Genomic DNA, 22684 nt, shown 5'->3' on the forward strand with positions numbered 1-22684 from the left:
AAATGTCTACACGACATCCAATTTGTGGCATCAACAAAGCAACGAGAGATGAAAGACTGGAGGTCAGCACAGGGTTTTAGGCAGAATAGGTAGATTTGAGAAATCATGAGCATGGAGAGGGTGATTCAATCCATGGCAGCTGATGAGATCACTGAGTGAAGTAGAATGAAGAGAGAAGAGTAACAGACCCAGGATTGAATCCAGGGTCTTCTTCTCCTTCCCACTCTTTTCTCTCCAGGTTTTCATGAGTCCAACCTCACCTGTTTTTCTTCCTTCATGTTTGACTGCCCTTTCTCAGTCTCCTGGTCGGGATCTTCATCCAGGTCATGCCTGTAAAGAGGCTGGGCTCCCTAGAGCTCTGTAAAATCTCTGCATCTCTGCCTACTGGATTGGACAGGTTACCTTTAGGTAATTGTAGGACCCAGATTAACTTACTTTCCTTTTTAAACTCTTCCCCCCCACCACTTCCCCCTTAAGTTAGAAGCATAGAGGCAAAGGTTTATTAACCTCACTCTCCCTTCTCTCCCATCTCAAGGTGAGCTCCAGCCTATTCTAAATGTCCCTTAGGTAACCCTGATTTTATGTTCTTGCCCCATTTGTGCTTTGTGCCTCAATGAGACATTATGGGCAAGTGACTCTGGACAGAGAATCCTGAACTCTCCCTTCCTGTTCACTGCTTTATATAAGGTGCATGAGTTCATCAAGCAGGTGGGAACTGCTCCATCAAGAAAGCCATTTCCAACCTCAGTTGAACAAGAACTTTTTCAGACTCTGAGCACTATCTCTCCTTTGGTCCACGAAGCAGTTTGTTTTCGTGACAGGAGGGCAGAACTGCACAGGATAAAAATGTGCATTTCCTGCCTACGCTGCCAAGATCCCAGATCCCTTGTAAAATGGTGTCTGATGAGCTGCTAGTCTTTGCTTGGATCAGAGCAATTCTGCAAAGTGCAGTCAGATTTTAGCACAGTCTGAATCTCAGATGACAGGTGGATTTGGAAAGGGTTAACGGGTTACATTGCCCTACCTGTCGAGTGCTGGCTAATGAGCTGATGCCAGCTCCCTGGGAGGTCTCAGGGGAATTGTCCTGATTGCCCCAGGGATCTCCCCTTTTCTCCGTGCTTGTTCAGCATTTTTATCAACGACTTCAGTGAAATAGCACAAGGTGTGCTTGTCCAAATGTGCCAATGCTAGAGCTGGGAGGGAGGGGTGGAGATGTCACATGACTGATAGGATGGAGGAGGTTTCAGCTAGCTAAAATTTAGGATTCTATCCAAATGAAAATATCCAGTGGAGGTAAAAGCAGAGTCCTCAACAAGAATTAGAAAAGAAAAACCAATGAGTGGGGGAGGGTGATGCAGCCATGGCTCCTGTTAAAGGATTTGGGGATTTTAGGGGATAGCAGTGTCTGTGTGAATCACTAGTTAAACTTGATGGTTGGAATGACCAGTGCCTTCCTGAGGGGCATGGAGAGGCCTACGATCTAGGAAGGGGGGTCAGTAATAGGTCAGCCCAAGTCTGTCCTGAGGAGACCACAGCTAGAGGGCAGTGTTCAGGCCAGAGCATCACAGTGTGGGAAAGAAATGACCAAGGTGAGGTGCATTCAGAGAAGGGTGAACAGAAGGATGAAGGGCTCCAAGAACATGGTGTAAGGCCCTTGAGAAGCTGTCAGAGGACCATGAGAACTGTCTTCAGGTGGCACAGGAGATGGAACTCTGCACCTGGAAGCAGGAAGATCCAAGTTCAAATTCTCCCTCAGATACTTACCAGCTGTGTGACCCTGGACAAGTCATTTCACCTCTGTGCCTACATTTCCTCATCTGCAAAATGGGTCTAGAAATGGTGCCTACCTCACAGGGTTGTTGTGTGGATCAAAGGAGATATTTGTAAAGTGCTCGGCACAGTGGCTGGCACGCAGTAGCCACTCTCTAATGCTACTATTTGAAAAGTGATGTGGAAGGGGGATTAGCGTGTTCTGCTTGACCCAGGATGAAAGAACGAGGAATAGTGGGTGGAAGATGCCCAAAGATAGATTTCAGCCTGATTTCAGGACAAATTTCCCAACAACTTGAGCTGTCTGAAAGTGGAAGAGGACGGCTGGCAGTTTGTGACGTGTTTAACCCTTGCTGGAGGCTGTCAAAGGCATGCTGGTGACCCCTTGTTGAGAAGGCTGTAGAGTATATTCTTTCTTTACACCTGAGTTGAAGTGAATAGCAATGCTCAGATAAAGTGTCTGCTGGGTGGCAGGCCTTGTGCTAGCTATGGGGGAGACCAAGGCAGACACAAAGCTCTTTTCCTTAGAAAGCTGTCCTGCTCCTGAAAGATGGAGCAGGCACACAGAGGAATGTCTGTCTGGATAGGTGTGTGTTTATGTATGGATATGCAGACACACACAAGGAAGTATAAAACATCAATTTGGGCGCACTGAGGGAGGATTAAGACCAGGAGAGGCCTTGGGTGAGCTTTAAAGGAGCAGGCAGAAATGAGAAAGCCTCCTCTGGTTCCCTTACCCAGCTTTGCTTCTCCCAGCCCAGGCCTGGGCTTAGCTCCCTCTCGATGCCCAGGACAATCCCTCCCAGGCCTCACTCAGCAGCAAGGAAGCCGCCCTTTAACCAGGGAGTTTCTACCAGAATACCACCTTCTTTTCCCCACTACTCCAAGTTGGCCTCAAGAGCAACAGGTGGACAAGGAGAAGCCACAGATCCCAGAGAAAATTTATATTTGCATAGGCATAAATTAGAATTTGTTGATTAAAAAATCAAAGTAAAGAATTAAACAGTAGCCTTTGTGATGGGGAAGAACTAAGACCCCATCTGTAGGTTCCTATGCAGGGCTGCTCAGACGCCAGCTTCCTGGTAAGCGAACAGAAGCAGAGGGAGCAAACTGGGTTGAGGGCCAGCTAGGGTCAGCCTGCCACTGTCTGCTGGTGACCCCCAAAGCCTGCAGATGAGTGAGTGCCCCTGCTTGCTTCAGGGACCAGTGGCCAGCCCTGTGGTGTGAAGGCCTGCCTTCCCTCCTACAGTAAAAGGCAGGAAGGATGGCAATGTCACTGTGAGGATCCGTGCCTGACAGCCTGCCCCCCACCCCAAGCTGGAGCTGGAGTGAATATCACCCTGGGCCCCAGGGGGAGGAAGCCGGAAATGAAGCCCGTAGCTTTTCTGTCTGATAACAAAGAACAAAGAGATCTATGTATAAATATAAATATCTATCTATATACATAATACAATGGGCCCGCAGGGCCAAAGAATTTGCCCTTCCCCTCCCATCCCAGCCTTAACTCCAAAAAACTAACCCCAACTCTATCCCAATAAACTTAACACCAGGGAATTGTGGCCAGTCCCAGATACTTCAGATTTCAAAGACTGCCCCCATCATGCCCCATGGTAAAGAGAACTATGCATGCTACCATGGACGGGAGCTTTAGCCACCTGCTGGGGCATGCCCAAGACAGACTGTCTACCAGTCTGCCCTTTGGAACTGCCCAAGTTGTCATGCCCTCAATAAACCAAGTTCTTTGACCTAGACTCTTGGGCAAGGTAAGCTAAGGTGGCCTAAGCTGTGGTTCTGAGTGCTGCTGAGCATAATAAGGCCCTCATGATGTCTTGACTCACACCTTCAACATATCATACATAGCTGTGTATACACCTCCTGAGGGCAGGCAGGGCCTGGTAGGGAGCTGGGCCACCTGACCCTCAAGAGGATGGGGAGTGAAACAAATAGCTGAGCTGGTGATCTCCTCTCCATCAGAGAGGGCAGGGTGGGGCCAAACTGCTCCATGGTGGTAGGCTCCCACCTTGTATCTCTCCCAGAAGCCACAGTGGCCATAAGGGATGAAGTGTGGGAGAGGGCGAGAAAGTGGGATGAAGTGCTTGCTGGGGGAGGGGAGGGGCTGAAGGGGGAAAGAGGGGAAAGGCCCTGGGGGGGAGAGGCTAATTGGCAGGCTTCCCATGGACCCGGAAGCGGTAAATGCAGGTGTACTCAGGGTGACCCCAGTTGCTTAAGATCCGAAGTTCGACCACCTGGTATGGGGCTGTGTCATTGCCCTGTGGGAAGAGGAGACTGGGGTCAGGAAGGCTCGTGATCCCTTGGTGGACATCCTGACCCCAGAGCCCGTCCCCCCCAGGCCTTCTTCAGTGGCTGAATGTTATCCCTCAGGTTGCTATCAGAACCATGGGGTCCTGGCTCAAACTGCAGCTCCTAGCAAAGCCACAGCATCCCCATGGCTGGTGATCTAGCCTTCAAGAGCACCAGCCTCCCTGGGGCACTGTGGGGCCAGCCCTCCATACCTGAAAGTGGAAGGTCTGAATGGACTCCCCAGCATTATCATAGGTAAAGTGCCCGAGGGCCACCCCTTCCGACTGTGAATCTTCATTTAGCCCCTACAGAGAAGGAAAAGCAAAGGGAAGGGATGGATGGATGGATGGATGGATGGATGGATGGATGGATGGATGGATGGATGGGAGGGGGTTAGAGGAAAGGTCATGCTGTTAGGACATGAATCCAGATCTATCCAGGGAGGCAAAGGAAGGGGAGGTTGTGGAGGAGGAGGTGGAAGAGGAGGAGGAAGGGGGTGTAGGGGGGGATACATTGGGGAGAGTAAAGGGGAGAAAGCAAAAGCCACCATGATGTTTCCTTCTTTGGTCCCCTCACCTTCCAGCATCTCTCACTAACTCAGTAGACAGATCCTTTTCCCTCCAAGCCCCTGGCCTCCTTCTCTGCCTCTTCCCCTAAGCTGCTGAATGGCTTGGGACACACAATTTAATTGTAGGTGCCTCAGTTTCTTCATCTATCAGGATTTAGGTCCTGAAGCATCCTGTTCCCCTACACGTTTCTTCTTCTCCTCTGGCTCCACTTTTTTCACCCACATCCGCCTTATGAGGACATTCCAACTCTGCCCTAAGGAGGTGACTGTAGGGAATGGTGCTCATCATCCCCACTCAGCTCCCCCATGGGACACCTGGCCATGGAGGCACCCATGTATAAAGGAGTTGTATAAAAGGACCCTGAGACAGCATTGAAATCTTGACTGCTGTCAGCTGTCCTCTTCTGGCTTCTCTCTAAGAAGAGGGGGAGCAGGGAAAGGGCTGGTTGTGGAGTCCAGAGACCAGCCTCAATATCCCAGCTGTAAAATGGGCACATCCTTCCATTCCTCACCTCACAATGCTGCTGTTAAGAAATGGCTGTCAGGCATACTGGAATGGAGAGCTGCAAGGCTCAGATACTCACCAAGATGACAAAATCCTTGGGAGCGCTAGGGATGTTGCTGATGGGAGACAGGGCTTTGGGTACATGCTCCAAGGTGACAGCACTGAGGTGGATGCGGGCAGATAATCGAACCACAGCAAAGCCCTGGGGGCCCCGGAATGCCCAGCAGTTGCCAGGGTAAACATCTGGCTGTGGGCACAAGACAAGTCAGGTGACAAGTCAGGTGGGCAGCCAATGGAATAGATTTCCATTGTGTAATCCTCCCACCTTGAGAGCCCAGCTCCCACAGAAGGTGGGAGATGGCAGAGAGCCAAGCTGGGGGCCCTTTGTTCTGTCATACCTGGAGGATGGCTCTTGGGGACTGGAAATAGTACCACAAGGGGATGCCAAACAGACTGAGAAGGGCCGTCTTGGTATCATAGGTCTCTGAGCAGCGGCTACTGATGATGCTGGCCCCTGAAAGAACAAGAGGGAGAGAAGTGAGGTGGGGGCAGCTGAGGGCTGGCAGGACACAGAGGTAGTCCTGAAGATGAGGGGTCACTGCCAGGGCATCAGCCCTTCAACTGCCCCGTCCCATAAGGGGCATCATGAGTTTTTAATTCCTGCTGTCCCTTAATGGGCAACCATCATGTCCCCAGCCCTCTGGCTTTCTACAGGCTACCTACCTGAGGACTCCAGGGCATAATCCACTAGCCCAATGCGGTCTTCACTGTATCTCTTCAGGGCCTCATTCACAATCTGGTGCACATCCTAAAAGACAGGCATGGATGGACTCATGGGCCTAGCTGCCTGCAGAACTGGCCCAGCCCTTTCACCAGAGGGCCACGTGTGCTACCTGCTCTGCCAGGGCTTCCCCTTCCTTCCCTGGAGGCTCCTCTCAGGGCAAACCCATGACCTCCGACAGGCAGACAGGGAATGGGGCAGGCCTCACCTCCTCTGTGACCCCAGTCACTCCTTCCTTGTGAAGGGTCAGCCTCAGGCTGGCAGCAGCTTCACTGGCAGATTTGACCTGCCCTTCTGCCACCTGAGTGAGGATTCTGTGCTCCAGGTCCCGAAGTTGGGCCTGTACCTCCTCCAGCTGAAGAAGCCCAGCCTTAGCGCCCTTGTCTCGAAGAAGGTACTGACTGATCCAGGCTGGGAACTGAGACTCCACCTAGAAACCACCAGAGACCATCCACAAAACAGTAGAGGTAAGGAAGAAAGAGGGCCGGGACAGGGGACCTGGGGAGGGGGTGTCTAGAAAGACTCTGAGAGCTCAGAGCCTATGCATGTCTTCCTGGTGCCAGGGAAGGGACGGTTGTGAACCAAGTGACTGGCATTTTTCCACTGCTTTCAGGTCTACCAAAAAAGATCTCATTGGACCCCAGTGGACACCTTAGAGGGTTGGGTCTCCCTGGGCAGATGCTCAGGCAGCCCACCTTGGAGAGAGGGGCACATGTGGTCTAAGTGGTGGACTGGAGGACTCACATCACTGCGCAGGGCTGCCATCTTCTGTGGCCAAAGGTCTACTTCCTCTGCCACTGCAGCCTGTCTCTGGCTCACGGCTGCCAGTTCCTGTCTCAGGCCAGCCAGCTGGGCCTCCAGTGGACCCATAGCCTTTAATATGTTTTCCTGGAGGGCTTCTTGGGCCAAACTAGACAGTGACAAAAGGAAAAGGGAAGGGCAGCCACTGGCTAGTGACACAGGATAGAGTCAAGCAGAACCACTATCAAAGGGAAAGAACAGAACCAGAGATCTGGGTGCAAGTCTTCCCTGACATTTACTCCCTGTGTGACCCTGGCCAAGTCATTTCCCTCCCAGGCCTCAGGACCCTCATCTGCTCTCTGAGGTCCTTACCAGCTGGGATTAATCCTATGGACATGCTAACCCAAGTATTCTGGCTCTACTGACACCCCCCCAGAGAATCTCAGTGGTGCTTTCTCTGGTCTAGTTTTCTAGCCTTCCTTCCCTCCTCTTCTCTTTGCCAGTTAGTTTGGGGCCTTACCTCTGCCATTCAGATTTTAGCTGGAGCACCCAGCTTTCCAGCTCCTGTAAGGAAGATGATGGCACAATGAGACTGATGAAAACACCAAACCACACTCTGGGGACTCATTGTCTCCTCTGGGTGGACCCTCTGTCTGCTAAGGAGGATCTGAGTCTCTGCAAACTGTTGGGCTCCAGAAATCTTGACCTTGAGTTTGGGCTAGACCTTTCAAAGACTGGACTCCTCTCTTATCATCCCACCAAGAGGAGGCATCTGACAGAGACCCCAACTCAGCTGAGATTAGGCATGAACCACTTTCCCTAGAGTGGTGAGGTCACTTCTCAGTCCCTGAAAAGAGTTTCAAACTCAGCTGTTGAGTTACAGTCTTCTCATTGACAATCTTATCCCTCCCTAGTCTTCATGCATGGATGTGCTCAGTACAGGAAAGGGGTTCCAGAAAGGAGCTACAGGAGGAGGCTTAGGTTGCTTTAGATCAGTAAGCTCTCTGCTTATCCTTCGGACAAGGGGATCCAGAGTCCTCAGACAGGAGCTCTCAGGGACAATGAGTCAATCGAATATGCTCCCATACAAGTATGGAATCTGGCCAGAAACCTGTAAGCAAGTGTTAGGTCTACTGACAGCAGCACCAACATTTCCAGCTACAAGTGACCTCCCCCAAGACGTCTCTGCCCCCTCTCCCCCCCAGCCCCCCTCCCCTCCCCCCCCCCCCCACCCTCCATCCCCTGTGTCTCTGCCTCCAGAAGCGTCAGAGCTTCTGGATTACCTGGGATGCCTGAGAAATCTTCTTTAGAACATTATCCAAATCTTGCCGATGTTCTGCCCTGAGGGTGGTGAGTGCTTCCTGGAGACCACAAAAAAGGAGACAGGCGTTCAACAAGACCCAGAGAACTTGGCAGGTCCTGCCAAGCCCAGAGTGCTGCCTCACCTCAAGACCTCTATGCCTTCCACTAGCTGGGCTTGCCGACCTGGTCTTCTTAGCAGAGCGTTCTCCTCACCTGGATGTGGGCAGTGGTGTCCCTACGGAAGTCCTTCTTCAGGGTGGGTTCCCATTGGCTCATCAGGCCCTCCAGGAGAGTTGAAATATCCTCGTGGCTCAGGCTTTTTCCACCTCCATTCCCACTGGCCCCCTGCAGCTCCAGCAACTCCAGCCTGATGGCCTCCTTCTGCCAACGTGCAGAGTATTCAGAAGCCAGAGTTTCCAGCCGCCTTTCTAGGGCATGAACCTTGGACAGGACATGCTGTTCAGCCTTGGGAACAAGGAGGAAAACACACAAAGATGAAAAGTCTCTTAGGAGGAGGAACAAGGAGCACTGGGCATTTGTTAAGCACCACTGTGTGCCCGAGGTGGGGCTGAGTGCTGAGAACACAAGGACCAAGAAGGAAACCTTTCTTGTGTACGAAGAACTTCCATTTGAATGGAGGAGACAAGGACATTAAAAGCCACCAGGTCGTTTAACTGCTGTCGGCAGATTTCTTCATTTCACACTTACGCTATTTACAAAAACGTAAGCATTGTTGGTCTCCGCCTGAGAATGGAAGTTCCTGGTCAATGGGAATGGTTTCATTTTGTGTACCTGTGTCCCCTAGGCCGGGACCCGGCACTGAGGAAGTGCTTAATAAATACATGTGGGTTGACAGGCTGACTGGAAGAAAGAGCACCAGAATGAATTCTCAGCATGGGGGCAGCCATTTGGGTAGGGTCACCGAGTGTGAAAGGAGTACAGAAGACCAATGAGGCTAAGGCTGGAAAGACAGGGTGGGGCTGTTTTCCTCTGGGGGGCAAAGGGGAGGCCCTGCCATTGACTGAGGAGGGAAGTCACTTGGTCTGCTCTGTTCTTAAGGAAAGTTCCTTTGAGAGCAGAGTGCAGAACAGACTGGAGGCAGGGAGGCCACTCAGGACACTGCGGCAGTGAGCCAGGAGAGTGATGAGGGAGGGCCAGGGTCACCAGGGTCGAAATGGCAAAGAAGCTGAGAGAGCTCAGGGCAAAAAGCCAGGTCAGAGACCTCCCCAAGAGGTACAAAGGAGGCTAAGCATGCAGAAGGTCCCCTCCCCACCAACCACACAGCACAGGGGCAGAACCAAGAGAACAGAGGGAGGGTGGGCATTTTTGATGAGCCCAGCCCACCTCCTCTCTAACCATCTAGATAATGTGCCAGACCACATTCTCATGAGGAAAGCCAAGAAAACATACCTGTGCGTCATTTCTCCAGCCCAGGGAAGCTTAAGAAATAAGAGAGCTGTGGACACTGAGGTGGGGGCTGGCCAGGAGCCCAACATAATGGCAGCCAGGACAGTGGGAAGCATTTCATTGCCCAAGGATGGTAAAAGGGCTAGAACTGAATCCCTGAGCAGGAGCAGATCCCAGGCTATCCTGGGAGCATGAAGGGGGCCAAATGACTCTTCTAGGCTGAGAGGAGCAGTTATGAGTGAGCGAGGCCCTAGCTGAGCACTGATCAAGAAAGGGGTTCTGCAAAGAGGTTCTGGACCTGAGCCCCAGAGCACAGCTGGGGGCTCAATGTTCACTTTTAGTCCTGCAGTGGGATACCTTGGGTAGGAGACCCAGACGCAAGAAGACTCAATAAGTTCGGTCCCTCTGAACCTGCAGAACCTCAAAGTGTGCTAACAATGACTGAGTCCAATAACATTCTACAGAAACTCCAGCACCCGCAAGCCAGAAGACCTAAACCTGAGTCAGGAACTTGCACAACTCAGACAAGAATAGCAGTGAACAGATATCACCACTATGGAAGCACTGAAAGTTTGCGGACTGAACTAAGAAAGCCCAGAGGTGAGCTGAGCCCAATGCCAACATCAAGTTCATAGTCAAGAAATAGGCTGGAAGAATGAGTAAACAAAACTGAACCTGACCACAAAGGGCTACTATGGCTCAAGACAGAAAGACAGAAGAAGCCAATGACTTGAAGATATCTTTAAGCAAATCCTCCAAGAAAAAGGGTAGATTGGATAAGAGTTGAACAAGAATTCCTAGAAGAGTTAAAGAATGAGATAAAAATGAACAAAAAGTGATTTTAAGAGTGGAAGAGGAAAAATTTTTAAAAAGCGGTACAAGAAAGATATGAGAAAAGAATGAATAATTAGTAAAAGAGGCACAAAAATACTGAATTCCTTAAAAATTAGAACTGAGCAAATAGAAGCTAATAACTCTAGGAGACAACAACAAAAAATAAAATCAATTCAAGAGAAAATGTATAGGATCTCATACAAAACTCCAATGACCTAGAAATGGATTGAGGAGAGAGAATTGGAGAGTCATTTGTCTATCCAAAAGCCAGGAACAAAAAAGGAGCTCAACATAATATTTTAAGATATTACAAAGGAAAATGCCCAGATGTGTTAGAATCAGAGGGCAAAGTAGAACTTGAAACCACAAATCATTTCCTGAAAGAAACCCCTACATGAAAACTCCCAGCAACTGTTCTAAATCCAGAACTGCCAGGTCAAGGAGAAAATTCTGCAAATAGCCAGAGAGAAATAATCCAGTACTGTCAGGACACATGAGATTTAGAAGCTTCCACATTAAAGGAGTACAGGGCTTGGGATATCATATTCTGGAGTGGAAAAGATCTAGGATTAGAGCCCACAATAAGATTAAACTACCCAGCAAAACTGTGTATCGTCCTACAGGGGAATAAGGACCCTTCGTGAAATAGAGAACTTTCAAGCATTCCTGATGAAAAGACCAGAACAGAATAGAAAATTTGACATTCAAACACAGAACTCAGGAGAAGAATAATAAGGTGAACATGAGTGAGAAATCACAAGTCACTAAAAAAGGGCAAATTGTTTAGATCCCTTGTGTGGCAAGATGATACATGTAACCACTTCAGAATTTTGTGATCACCACGGGTCCTAGAAGCAGTCTAAATAGATAGCGACCTGAATGACTGTATTATGTTGTGAGGATCTCAAAAGAATGGAAGGGTGGAGAAGAGAAATGCACTGGAAGGTTGTGGGGAAGGAGAGAAAGAATGGGGAAAGTTATCTCATAAATGGGGTGCACTAGAAAGAGTTTATACAATGGGAGGGACAGAAGAGGGGAACAGGCAACACGAACCTTATTCTCATCTGAACTGGTTGAAAGAGGGAAGAATACACATACACACACAATGAGATGGAGAGATTCATTTTACGCAAGGAGAAGTAGGAGGAAAAGCGTCTAAGAGAAAGGTGAGGGGGAGGGAAGAATGACGGGATAGATTAAGGGAGGCAAAGGTCAGAAACAAAAGACTACTGAAGAAGGGACAGAGTAAAAAACAAAAGGATGAGTGTAAAAGAATAGCATGGAAAAAAATATACATTTAATGAACACAACTGTGAATGGGAATGGGATGAACTCACTCATAAAATGGAAGAATACAGTTGAATGGATTAGAAACCAGAATCCAACAATATGTTATTTACAAGAAATATGCTTGAAACAGAAAGATACACAAATAGAGGAGTTGGAGAAAAAGAATGGATCTTACAGAATGGATCCTAAAGAATGGATGAGTCAAAGAACAAATCATAGAAATGGTTAACAATTTCATGGTGACAATGACATAACTAAATTTTGGGGATGCAGTCAATGCAGGACTTAGAGGGAAATGTATATTTTCAAATGCTTACATCAATCAAAGAGACAAAGAAACAGATTAAAGAATTAGACATGCAACTAAAATATTTAGAAAACCAACAGATTAATCCCTTCCCAATTAAACACCAAAATTAAAATCTTGAATCGATAGAAAGATGAACGAAATTGAAAGAACAAAACCCCAATGAACTAATAAATAAAACTATAAGCTTTGAGAAAAACAATTAAATAGATAAATCCTTGGCTAATTTAATTTTTACAAAAGAAAACCAAATTATTACATCAGAAAATGAAAACAGTGAATTTACAATCTATGAAGAGAAAATAAAAGTAATTACTAGGAGCTTTGTTGCCCAACTACATGCCAATAATAAAAATGAAAATCTAAATGAAATGAATTTTACAAATATAAATAGTCCTGTTTAACAGAGCCCTTAAATAACCCCATCTTAGAAAAAGGAACGAAACAAGCTATAAATGATCTCTCTAAGAAAAAACCCCAGGACTAAATCAAATTTTTCCAAATGATTAAAAAGTAATCAATTCCAACACTAAATAAACGATTTGAAAAACAGGTAAAGATAGAATCTTATCAAATTCTTTCTATGACAAAAATATAATCTTGATACCCAAACCAAGGAGAGTCACGTCTCCCCAAGAAAGGGAACTATAGATCAATTTCATTAATGAATATTGATGAAAAATATTAAATGCTAAGAAAGGAGATTACAGGAATATATCACAAAGATATATTGTGACACTGTGACCAAGCTGGATTGATACCAAGAAGTTGGGCCTGGGTCAATTATTAGGAAAACTATAAATGTAACTGATTATATCAATAACATAAACAACAAATTTATATGATTTCAACAGGTGCAGACAAAGCTTTTGACAAAATGCCTCATCCCTGTTGAAAAACACTAGAAAGCACAGGAATAAATGGAGTCTTCTTTAAAATAAGTATTATCTAACTAAAACCAAGAGCAAGCATGATATGTAATGGGGATAAGCCTTCCCAGTAAGATCACGGTAAAGGAAGAAAGTCCATTGCCAACCATTGCTATTCAGTGTTGTACCAGTTACAGCAACTGCTAGATATAGCAATAAGGCAGAAAAGAAACTGAAGGGAAAAAACTGCAATGAGGAACCAAAACTATCTCTTTTGGTAGATGATACAATGGTTTACCAAGAGAACCCTAGAGAGTCATCTAAAAAACCAGTTTAAAACAAAACCAGTTCAAACAATTACTTAAAGAAAGTTGGAAGCCCATCAAAACCATCAGCATTTCTATATATTAATCAAGAAAATCCAGCAGGAAGAGATAGAAAGAGAAATTCCATTGAAAATAACTGTATACAATTGTATACTGTATACAACCTGAGAGTTTGCCTGCCAAGACACACACAGGAACTATATGAACACAATTACAAAACATTCTTCATACGTAGAGATCTCAACAGTTGGAGATGTACTCACTCCTCGTGGGTAGGTCAAGCCAGTAGCATAAAAATGATAAAACTACCTAAATTAACTTATTCAGTGCCATACCAATTGAACCACTAAGAAAGTTCTTTGGTAGCAAAGAACTCATTGACAGAGGAGTGGCTTATGGATACAAGGAAATATGACTATGCTGTACGAAGCCACAACTCTGCTTAATTAGAAGACTTACATGAACTGGGGAAAAGTGGAATAAATGAATGAGGAGAACAAGAAAACAAGCACCACAGACAACCATGGAAATGGAAAGAACAGAGATGACCCATGAGGATCTTCTTCCCTTCCCGTCCTGGCTAGGGTGGGAAATACTGGCAGGGAACCTGCATCTAATGCTGGGCTCGCCTGCTGTCTGAACTTTTCTTCCCCTTTTTGGTTTATTCTTTTGCTTAGGGCTGGCTCTGTGGGAGGGCAAAATGGGAAGGATACACTGAGCAAGGTGGGTCACATGAAAGCAAAAGCTAGAGACAAGTCTTCAAAGTCAGTGGGATGTGTGCGTTTGTGTGTGTGTGTGTGTGTGTGTGTGTGTGTGTGTGTGTGTAAAGATGTACCTAATTCAAAATGATTTTCACTAGTAGATCACGCAAGCTTTGCAGGGTTTTTCCAAATTCCCTGCTTCTCTTTCTGAGAAGACACACTGGGAAAGGTAGGTTAAGTAAAAACCAATGATATCAAGAAAACTTTTGGAAACACACAACACGATGAGGAGACATGAAAATGGTTTTCAGACTTTGTGGACATGGACAGGGTTAGAGTTGCTTTGCTTGTCCTGGCAAGGTAGAAGTTGTGGCACATTTCAGAGGCAGGAACAGCTTCCTAACAAGGTGAGTCACTGAGAGGGGAAGGAGCTGCCTCAAGAATTTGGGGGCCTCCACTCTCAGGACTGAGCTGAAGAGGGAGGCTGAGGGCCCTTCCTGATGTTTTCGTTTCACGGGTCCACTGTTTGTATCCTTTAGTCACCACCCTCTTCTTCTCTTGCGCCAGTGGCCTATTTTCAGATCCAGTGTTGCCTTTGGTTTCTTTGCTTGACAAGAGCCGCTGGTCTCTGACGGAGGCAGCCTCTAGGATTGCTGGCCTTCTCACTGGAATGTGATGTTTTGGGGCAGCAGTCAAACATCCTTAGGAAACGATGCTATGAGTCAGTGTTCCTTTTGCCGTGCCTGAGTGGTTGACACATCTGAAGAGGAAGGACTGGAGCTGTTGGAGCTGTACGGTATGTTTTTTCCCCTTTTGTCCCCCTTTCTTCTAACTTGCTCGATTTTGACCTTTGTGGGGCCCAGTCACTGATCTGGTCCTTGATGCTGAAATGATTCGTGTAACCAGCATTTCTCATTCCGTGAAGATGGTCCTTTGGTTTCGTTGTGACATCTTTTGGTGCTGATCATGTATCCTGTGCCTGGGGACTTTCTTACTGACAAATAATAGTTGTGTCTTCTTCCCTTGCACGTTGTTTTGTGGACTTAGTACAATGACAGCCAACAAACACTCATACACTCCCACTAAGTGTAACAGGCTATGCCGAGTGTTGGGGTCACAAGGACAAAATGATCTTCTCAGCTTCCTCCTGGACTTCCTTTGCCCTCTGTTGCCTTATGCTCATTTGGAATAGCAACTATGGGGTTTTTTAGTTGCCTTTAAAAATGTGATGAAATCTAATCCTTGAGGCTGATTTGCCTCCTCCAAATTCTTCTGCCTGTGAGTGATCATTCCACTGATTGTTTTCCCCCCCACATCTGAAAAAAAAACTCCTTGCAGCTGACATGAGAAGTCAGACAAATCAAATTCTGACACTGGCTGTGTCCAAAATCGTGGACCTCATTGTGCATCTGACATCCAGCACCTCATCTGTTGCTGTTTCTAGAGCCATGTCCTTTATCCCACCACTCCATGTCACCCCTCAGATTACACTGGAATAATGTCAACCACTTAGACTGTGGTTGGACTGTGTGAGGACTGAGGGAGACCAATTACTCTTTCTCCTTCTCTGAGGTCCCCTGACCTCTGTCCACAAACAGAAGGTGGCTGCAGAAGGCAAAGGTTGTTTGGTCTTTTTATCTGCTTCCCAAGTCATCATGACTCCCCAAATCCAATCACCTGGTGGCCAAGCTTCTGGTGGGCAGACACCAGGATCTGCACACAGCCTTCAAGTCTTCCCAGCTTGATCAACTCTGATAGTCTGGGCTCTGCTACCAATTTCTGGAGACCCCCCCCCCTCCAGAATCACTTCACTGTGTGACAAGGTGTTAGGGAAGGCCTTTTGGGGGAGGCAACTATGATTTCAGTTGAAGGCAGCGGGGGAACGCGGGAGGCTGAGTCTTGAGAGGTTGGCATTGAACTGCCCCAGGTCCCAAAGCTAGCAAGTGGCAAAGCTCAAACTTGAGCCCAGGTTTTCTGACCCTGGCTCCCCAGGGATCTGCATATCCAAGGTGAGAGAGTCTCCTAATGCTGCTTGTGAGTGGCCCTGGTGCAAAGATTGATGAGTTTGGAGATGGAAATCCATGGATAAATCGAGGTTACTAAATGAAGGCTTCATTATAGCCTGGATTTATATTCTCATCTCTTGCCCCACAGCACAGACCATTAAGAAGAGACTGTCACCACTGAGATGAATGACCTATCTTCTGCATGACACACACTTGGCACCCAAACAGCAAAGACAAAGAAATGGAAACTACTGGCTTGCCCCCGAACTGGGCAAGAGCTGAATAAATTATGGTGTAAGGATTGAATACAACCGTGCTCTAAGAAACAATGAAATAGGTGGTATTGAGAGAAACCTGAGAAGACTTTGTATGAACTGGTGCAGAGCAGAGTGAGAAGAACCACAAAGAAGCAACTTTGAAAGACTTTAGAACTCTGATCGATGCAGTGACCAAGTACTTTTCTGGAAAATGACCCAACTTCTGACAGAGAGATGGCCTCAGGAGGCAGAAGGAGACATAGATCTTTTAGACATGGCCAAAAAGGGACTGGTTTGCTTAACTCTGCACATTTGTTACAAGTGGTTTGCTTTTCATTTTTCTGAATGGGTGGGAGAGGGAGAAGGGAAATAAAACAGACTTTTGTTCATTACAAAATGGAAACAAAAGCAGCTTCCTCTGGCTAATCCTGCTTCCCCCTCCTCTGATGCCTCATAGTGCTGCAGAGCTGTTTCAAAGACAGCGCTAGGAGAGGACACCACCTGGAAGATCCTGCCAGGCCAGAACTGTCTTCAAAGATGGTATGGTAATAGTCTGTATGGCTGCCATAGAAGAAACAGCATAGCCAACTCCCTCTACTGCTTCACTCCCATCTGTCCTGGTAGATCTCCATTGTACCTAGTTGTTTCCTCATGACTCGGGGACTCCTTCAGGGCAGGGACTGTGGGCTTGTTTGTTTGGGTTTGAATTCTTTCTTTGAATTCCCATCCCTTAGCACAGTGCCTGACACACAGTAGGCCACACTTAAGAAATGGTAGTGGACTGAGTGATTCTGGGGTTGATTGGAACAGACTTGGTTGTGAGCAGACTGTCTGCCTGTCCTGCACAAAGTGTTCCTGGCACTCACCCAGGCACTCACCTGGAAATATGGGGTGGATTCTCCTGCTTCCCACACCTCCTCTCTCCTGTTGCTGCCCTTTGCTGCCCACCAGGACAGCATAGCAGGGTGGAATGTCTGTAGTCCATAGGGGTAAAAATACCAAGCACCTAGCACATGGGAGGAAAGGCTAATGAAGGCAGAGGCTGAGGCACCAGAAGGGAAACATGTCCAGGATGAGGACCTACACCTGGACTGTGTCTGGCAGTGTCACATCCACATGGGCTCAGACCCTGGCCCAAGGAAGGTGCATGCATTATGGGCCCCATGATCTGGAAGGCAAGACCCTTCAGGAAAGGCATCTCTCATGATCCTTTCAGGAGTCATTACACACTTTTGGATTATGAGAAAAATGAGGGACAAGAAGCAGCTGGGGAGAGGACATGGAGAAGTCCTGCCTCCTGGTCCCAAGCCTGGTCCACATACAGCCCTGTCTCTTCTGGAGGATCAGAGTGCTTTCAGGAGATGCCAGCTGAATAGAGGTCCTGGTAACTGACAGCTTGTGGTGTCACCATTCCCAAGCTGGGCTTCATCTCATAGTAGGGGGTAAGTGATGTCATGGTTCCTGAACAGAGTACAGCTCTTTTGGGACCATCCAGGGAGGACCACCCTGTCCATTCTCCCCAGTGAGAAGGGGCAAAGGCCTCCAGAGCTGGCATTGGCTGTGTCCTGCCCAGCTAACCCATTCATTGTGGACTCAGCTCTTCTACCAGTTCCCCCACCCTCAAGTGCCTTGACAGTGACCACTGAGGGGGCAGATCAAACACCCATGTAAAGCCAGCACTGTCATAGTAGGCATGCAGCATGAGTCTGGGAGGCCTGCATACAGAAGATGCACAAGAAAGGCTTGTGGGATTGGATCAAGAGGAGGAGACACAGGCCGTCTATCCCATTTCAGGCACAAGAACTTTCCCATACAAGGCCTGGGTCCCTTTTCCCCTAAAGGCTAAAGGCTCCCCTTCAAAGCTCTGTCTTCCAGACTTGCGTTCAGCAGCCCTGCCCCCAAGCCCTTGTCTGTCTGGGCTGGCAGGGTGCCCTGGGGACTCAGCAAGGCTCACCGTAAGCCAGCGAAGCCAGAAGCAACAGCATCAAGAGAAGCAGAAACAACTTCTTCAGAGTTGAAAAGCTCCTGGATTTCATGGGGATGAAGGAGGAGACATTAGTGCCTGGTCTTCCCCACCAGATTCCTGTGCGACCCTCCCTGAGCTGCTGAGGAAACCAACAAAGGGTGTGCCCCCACCCTGGGACAGCTACGATGGGGAGCTCTGGGCTTTTATGGACAGCCCTCGAGGTCAAGTGGAAGGAGAAAATTTGACCTTGGTCAAATGTGTGAATGTTGTTATGAAAGGTGACAGGGCTGGTGGAAGGCATCTCCCTCCCAGGGCTCTCAGGAATGTGCTTATATGCTAGTGAATTGGGCAGGCTTCTTTTGGCTAAATCATTTCAGTGCTTGTCAAATTGGGACTTGGAAGGAGTAAGCCCTGACAAGGTTGGCTAGTCTCCCTGGGCCTAGCCTGTGGCCCCAAGAATCCAGAGCTAGATAGGGAACCTGCAGCCTGGAGATCACATGTGGCACTTGAGGTCCTCAAGGGTGGCCCTTTGACTGAATCTAGACTTCCAAGAACAAATCTCCTTAAGAAAAGGATTTGTTCTGTAAAACTTGGCCTCAGTCCAAAGGTTGCACCCCAGGACCTAGAAGGCTACATGTGGCCTGGAGAGCACAGGTTCCCTACCCCTGCTCTACAGGCTCCTGGACACAGCCCTGGAGGCTGCCTGGAAACCTGGACATGACCCCCCACAGAGAAACTGTAAGGATGGCCTGGCTACCCGAAGGACTGGGAAGAGACTACAACCCCTGGGAGCTCAGGACTTTCCAACTGGCCAAGGTGAAGCCACCAGAGTCAGTGGAGATGAGAGGCAGGAACTACTGAGGGGACAGCTCCTCCAAGATACTCAGGAATAGAGCAGCACCTGTGCTCATGGGGATTGGCATGTGCTGGGGAAGGGTTAACAAGCAGTTCTGAAGGAGGTGAAGGCACACACAACTTGTCCCATCTTCTTCTTCAGTCTAGATACCCAGAGGAGCCCTGACTGGTAGCTGACACTCAGGAGCAGGTTCAAGCTGGTTCCAGCTGATTCCAGCACACGCCTGACCCTGACCTGACCTTCTGTCATAAGATTCATGGCACAAAAGTCTCAAAAGCTGAACTGAGCTCAAGCGTGGTGAAGCTTTTTCAAGCATGGGTTCTTTGGTTCTGGCAGAGCCCAGGGAGGCCTCACTGACCTGGTTAAGACAAAGACGTCCAGCAGGGAGGCAGCTGTGGTCAGGCGGTAGCAGGTAGTGCCCAGCCACCAGTAGAACAGGCCAAAGAGCCAACCTGTAAAAGTCCCAGCAGAGGGGTTCAAAGGCTTCGCCCTCCTATCCCAGAGTTAGCTTGCTCACAGCCTGCCCACTCTGCAGCTGCTCCTTGAATCTCCCAAGGCTTTCTAGCTGTGCCTGGGGATCCTGCCATAAAAGCCTGTCTCCACACACTGTCCTAGGGTTAGCACCCAGGCCTGGTGTGCCCCAGCGTAGGAATGAGGAAGCTCTTATGGGCCCACAGCAGGGACTGCCCTGGGCAGTGTGCCCACCCACTCCCAGAACCCACCTGGAAAAGTGATGGCCACCCACAAGAAAGCGCCAACTTGGGAGGCAGCATTCCTTAATGAGGATGCTGAGCCAGGCTGGTCCATAAGTGTGTGCCCTGCAGGAAAGTGAAGACATGAGGAGCCACCCAGAAGGAGACACAAGTGGGCCTCAGGCATCCCCATTACCATGCTGAGGCTTGGGCCCTCCCAACCTCCAAACCCCCACCTGGAGCCAGACTGCAGAGTTCTCTCTCCTTTTATCTGAAATCTATGTTCTCCCCATCCCCCCTGGATGGGGCACCCTTCAAAGTACACGGGGCAGCGTCCAGGGGATGGAGTTCCAGTAGGCAGGAAGTGCTGCCTACCTGCAGAGTCATCCTCCGAGGAGTATCCTGAGGAAGATCCATAGATATCATAGGTGACTTTGCCCTCATTCAGTCCATTGATCTTACTCTTCTCAGCACCTCCCAGGCCTCTCCTCCTCCTCACCAAGTCCCCACCTGCACAGAGCATGGAGGTGCCTGATAAGCAGGGAGCTTCAGGCTTCCAGCAACAGCAGCTGCCAGAGGTGGAACACCTGGCAGAACTTTTCAGAATTCAGACTTCCCACCCCTTTGGGGGTCTGAACCCAGAAGCCCCCCCCATGTGGTTTAGGGCAGGAATGGAGTTCTGCACAAGGGCAAAATCCGGCCCCCTTCCTATTTCTGTATGAGGTAAGAACACTTTTTATGTTTTTAAGTGTAATGGAACTTTACTGAAACATGTAAAGATGATTTTTAGCTCATTGGCTGCACAAAACCAGGTGGCCTTCTGCCTTAGGAGGCATGGTTATTGTCACCCAGATCTGGAAAAATGCCGTCTGTGGGACTGAGGGGCTTCAGGAGAATGGAAGGATCTCCCACCTGGGAGGATCCAGGGAGATGAGCCAACCTGGAGGAGTAAGGTAACTCCCAACAGACACTAGCCTCCTTAGGAATCTTTAGAAGACAGGGAGGAGCTTCCTTCCTTCTCCCCAGCCCAAGCCCTCGGGTTTGTCAAGCTCTGGCCAGAGCTCACCACGTTCACTCCAGTAGACATCGCTGTCCAGCTGATCTTGTAGGATGGAGCTTTTGTCCACCGAGGCGACCCGGGGGCCCCTGACGTAGGAATCGCTGACCACTGATTCACTGTAGTAGGTAGTGTGAGGATTGGAAGCAGGGCCCAGGTGAGGGGCTGGTGAGAGGCGTTTCACACTGCCAGATTTCCTCTTCAGAGTCCTGGGGGGCGCCAAGCATGAAGAGCAAAGGAAAGAGGGTGAAGGAGATGAAGCAGGAGAAAAACAGGGGGAGAAAGGCCTGGAGGAGGAAGAGACTTTCAAGGAGCTTCTAGGATGAAAAGAAATGATCCCCAAAGCCCTCTTCTGTTCTTATTCCTTCAACAGATGAATCCTTTATAACATTGGAACAAATCCCCAGCTCCCATGGGCCAGGCAGGGCCTCTTTCCAAATGGAACCACCATGATGAGGTACAAGAGGAGCTAAAGCCACCTGAACCTGTCTCCTCCCCCACAGGTCCATCACCCCCATGGCTTCCTATGCTCTTGCTAGGCCCTGCAGCTCACCCCAGAAACCGTGGGTACTGGGCCACATGATGGTTGTTCCCTGCCCAGCTTTAAGCCTCAGTTTCTGGCCCTCTCAATGCTCAAAGTCACCCCTCCCTAGTTCCTGTTCTCAGAGAGTGAAGGCAGCAGCAGCCCAGGTTGGGGTAGAAGGGGAAGAGACGGTGCTGGGGACAGGAAATTCTCGCATTTGTGGGGAAAGAAAGCACTAGAGTGATGTTTCCACCAAAGATGGGGGCAGGAAAGAAAGGTGCACATGGAAGCTGGCCAGGCCCTTGGCTGCCCTGAGTGGTTGTGATCTGGAAGATGACCTAGGGCCGCTGTGGAGTGGCTTACCTTAAGGGACTGTCCTTGAAGGCAGTGTGCTGACCAGCCACCAGGGAACTTCCTCCACTGCTGCTGCTGCTGCTGCCTCCATCATCATCAACATGGTAACGATGGCTCAGGCGCTGACTGCGTCGAGACATCATCAAAATCTCACTCTAGAAGTGCTAGAAATTCCTGGAAGAAGCAAAAAGTAATGAGAAGCTGTGCTTACTGACTGACTAGGTGTGATTTTCTGGGACCCCCTGAGAAGAGCCTGATGGGGGAGACGTTGAAGGGGAGGGATGGATTCCTCCAAAAGGAAAGCTGGCTGCACTGGGACAGAGAGGCGCTTTCCTAAAGAGTTTCTGAAGTGTCTCCCAGACGCTGAGGGTGGCTGCTCACCAGGGCCAAGCCTGCCAGCTTTGTGCCTGAGCTGGCCGTGACATCTTCTTGCAGGTGGCTTCCCTGGTGAAGCGCTGCCCCCACTCTCTCTCCAGCCTCCATTTGGAATGTCTCCCTTGGTGTCTTTACTGAATCTGGGGTTTTGACACTTGCCTTGGGATTGTTCTCAGGTCGCTTCGCACACACACAATTTCCTTCTCGCCATAGTTGTTAACTCTGAGGGAAAGGCCTGCTTTCCCTTCCATGTCTTTGTTTCCCCTCATCCCCAACAGCACCCAGTTCTGTGATCATTCTGGAGGGTGGATGGGGTCCAAGCTAACCATCAGATACTAACCCCACCCCTTAGGTCATGTGTTTCTTTAGTAAGAGCCCTCAATGGACAACTGGATTATTGAACTCATTTTACAAATGAGTAAACAGACAAGTGGTAAATTCTCCAGGGGTCCCCATACCACCAGGAAGAGCCTCCAAAGCAGGCCCTGGGCCTTCCTGTCCCCCAGCTCCCTCAGCTCCAACCTCACTGCCTCCTCAGGGATTTCTGAATTGTCAAGGATTGCACAAGCAAAGTTTCAGTGACAGAGGGCTGATACAAAAGGGAGGCTGTCCCAGCCTTAGGAGACATGGATGTCATGAACATGAATTAGACCACCCCTAACTCAGATTACAGACGAGACCAGGTTGTAGGGGATCTCAGCTTGGTTTCCTAGTCTATCCATGCTATAAAACCATCTCTAATATACCCAACCTTGATTTTGGAGGGCCTGTGACCTTTGCCAGAAGCTGTATTCTGGGGGTTACTGCTTTCATTTCCAAGATGCTTGCTTGGGTCGTGGGACAGAGACCCCAATGGATGTCTCTGCCAGTTGGGAGAACAAGAAGGCCTGGTTTGG

The 22684-nt window shown here is 48.8% G+C and overlaps 1 protein-coding gene and 1 long non-coding RNA gene across 2 annotated transcripts; both read right to left on the minus strand.

Annotated features, from left to right (window-relative positions):
* Window positions 1-2699: 2699 nt before the first annotated feature.
* Window positions 2700-4363, minus strand: LOC140534747 (uncharacterized). The gene is made up of 2 exons (XR_011977446.1): window positions 4284-4363; window positions 2700-4040 (listed from the first exon to the last, which is right to left on the minus strand). It is a non-coding gene; the product is annotated as an uncharacterized lncRNA (long non-coding RNA).
* Window positions 4364-5211: 848 nt separating this feature from the next.
* Window positions 5212-21553, minus strand: LOC140532111 (SUN domain-containing protein 2-like). Its single transcript, XM_072650655.1, has 15 exons — window positions 21423-21553; window positions 20546-20745; window positions 19855-19989; window positions 19510-19605; window positions 19146-19239; window positions 17584-17680; window positions 16844-16939; window positions 8182-8433; window positions 7950-8027; window positions 7187-7230; window positions 6670-6835; window positions 6134-6355; window positions 5868-5952; window positions 5543-5658; window positions 5212-5391 (listed from the first exon to the last, which is right to left on the minus strand). The coding sequence occupies exons 1-15, from the start codon at window positions 21551-21553 to the stop codon at window positions 5212-5214; spliced, it is 1992 nt and encodes a 663-aa protein (XP_072506756.1).
* Window positions 21554-22684: the final 1131 nt, after the last annotated feature.

This window comes from Notamacropus eugenii, chromosome 3 (assembly GCF_028372415.1).
Source record: "Notamacropus eugenii isolate mMacEug1 chromosome 3, mMacEug1.pri_v2, whole genome shotgun sequence".
Taxonomy (NCBI): Eukaryota; Metazoa; Chordata; class Mammalia; order Diprotodontia; family Macropodidae; genus Notamacropus; species Notamacropus eugenii.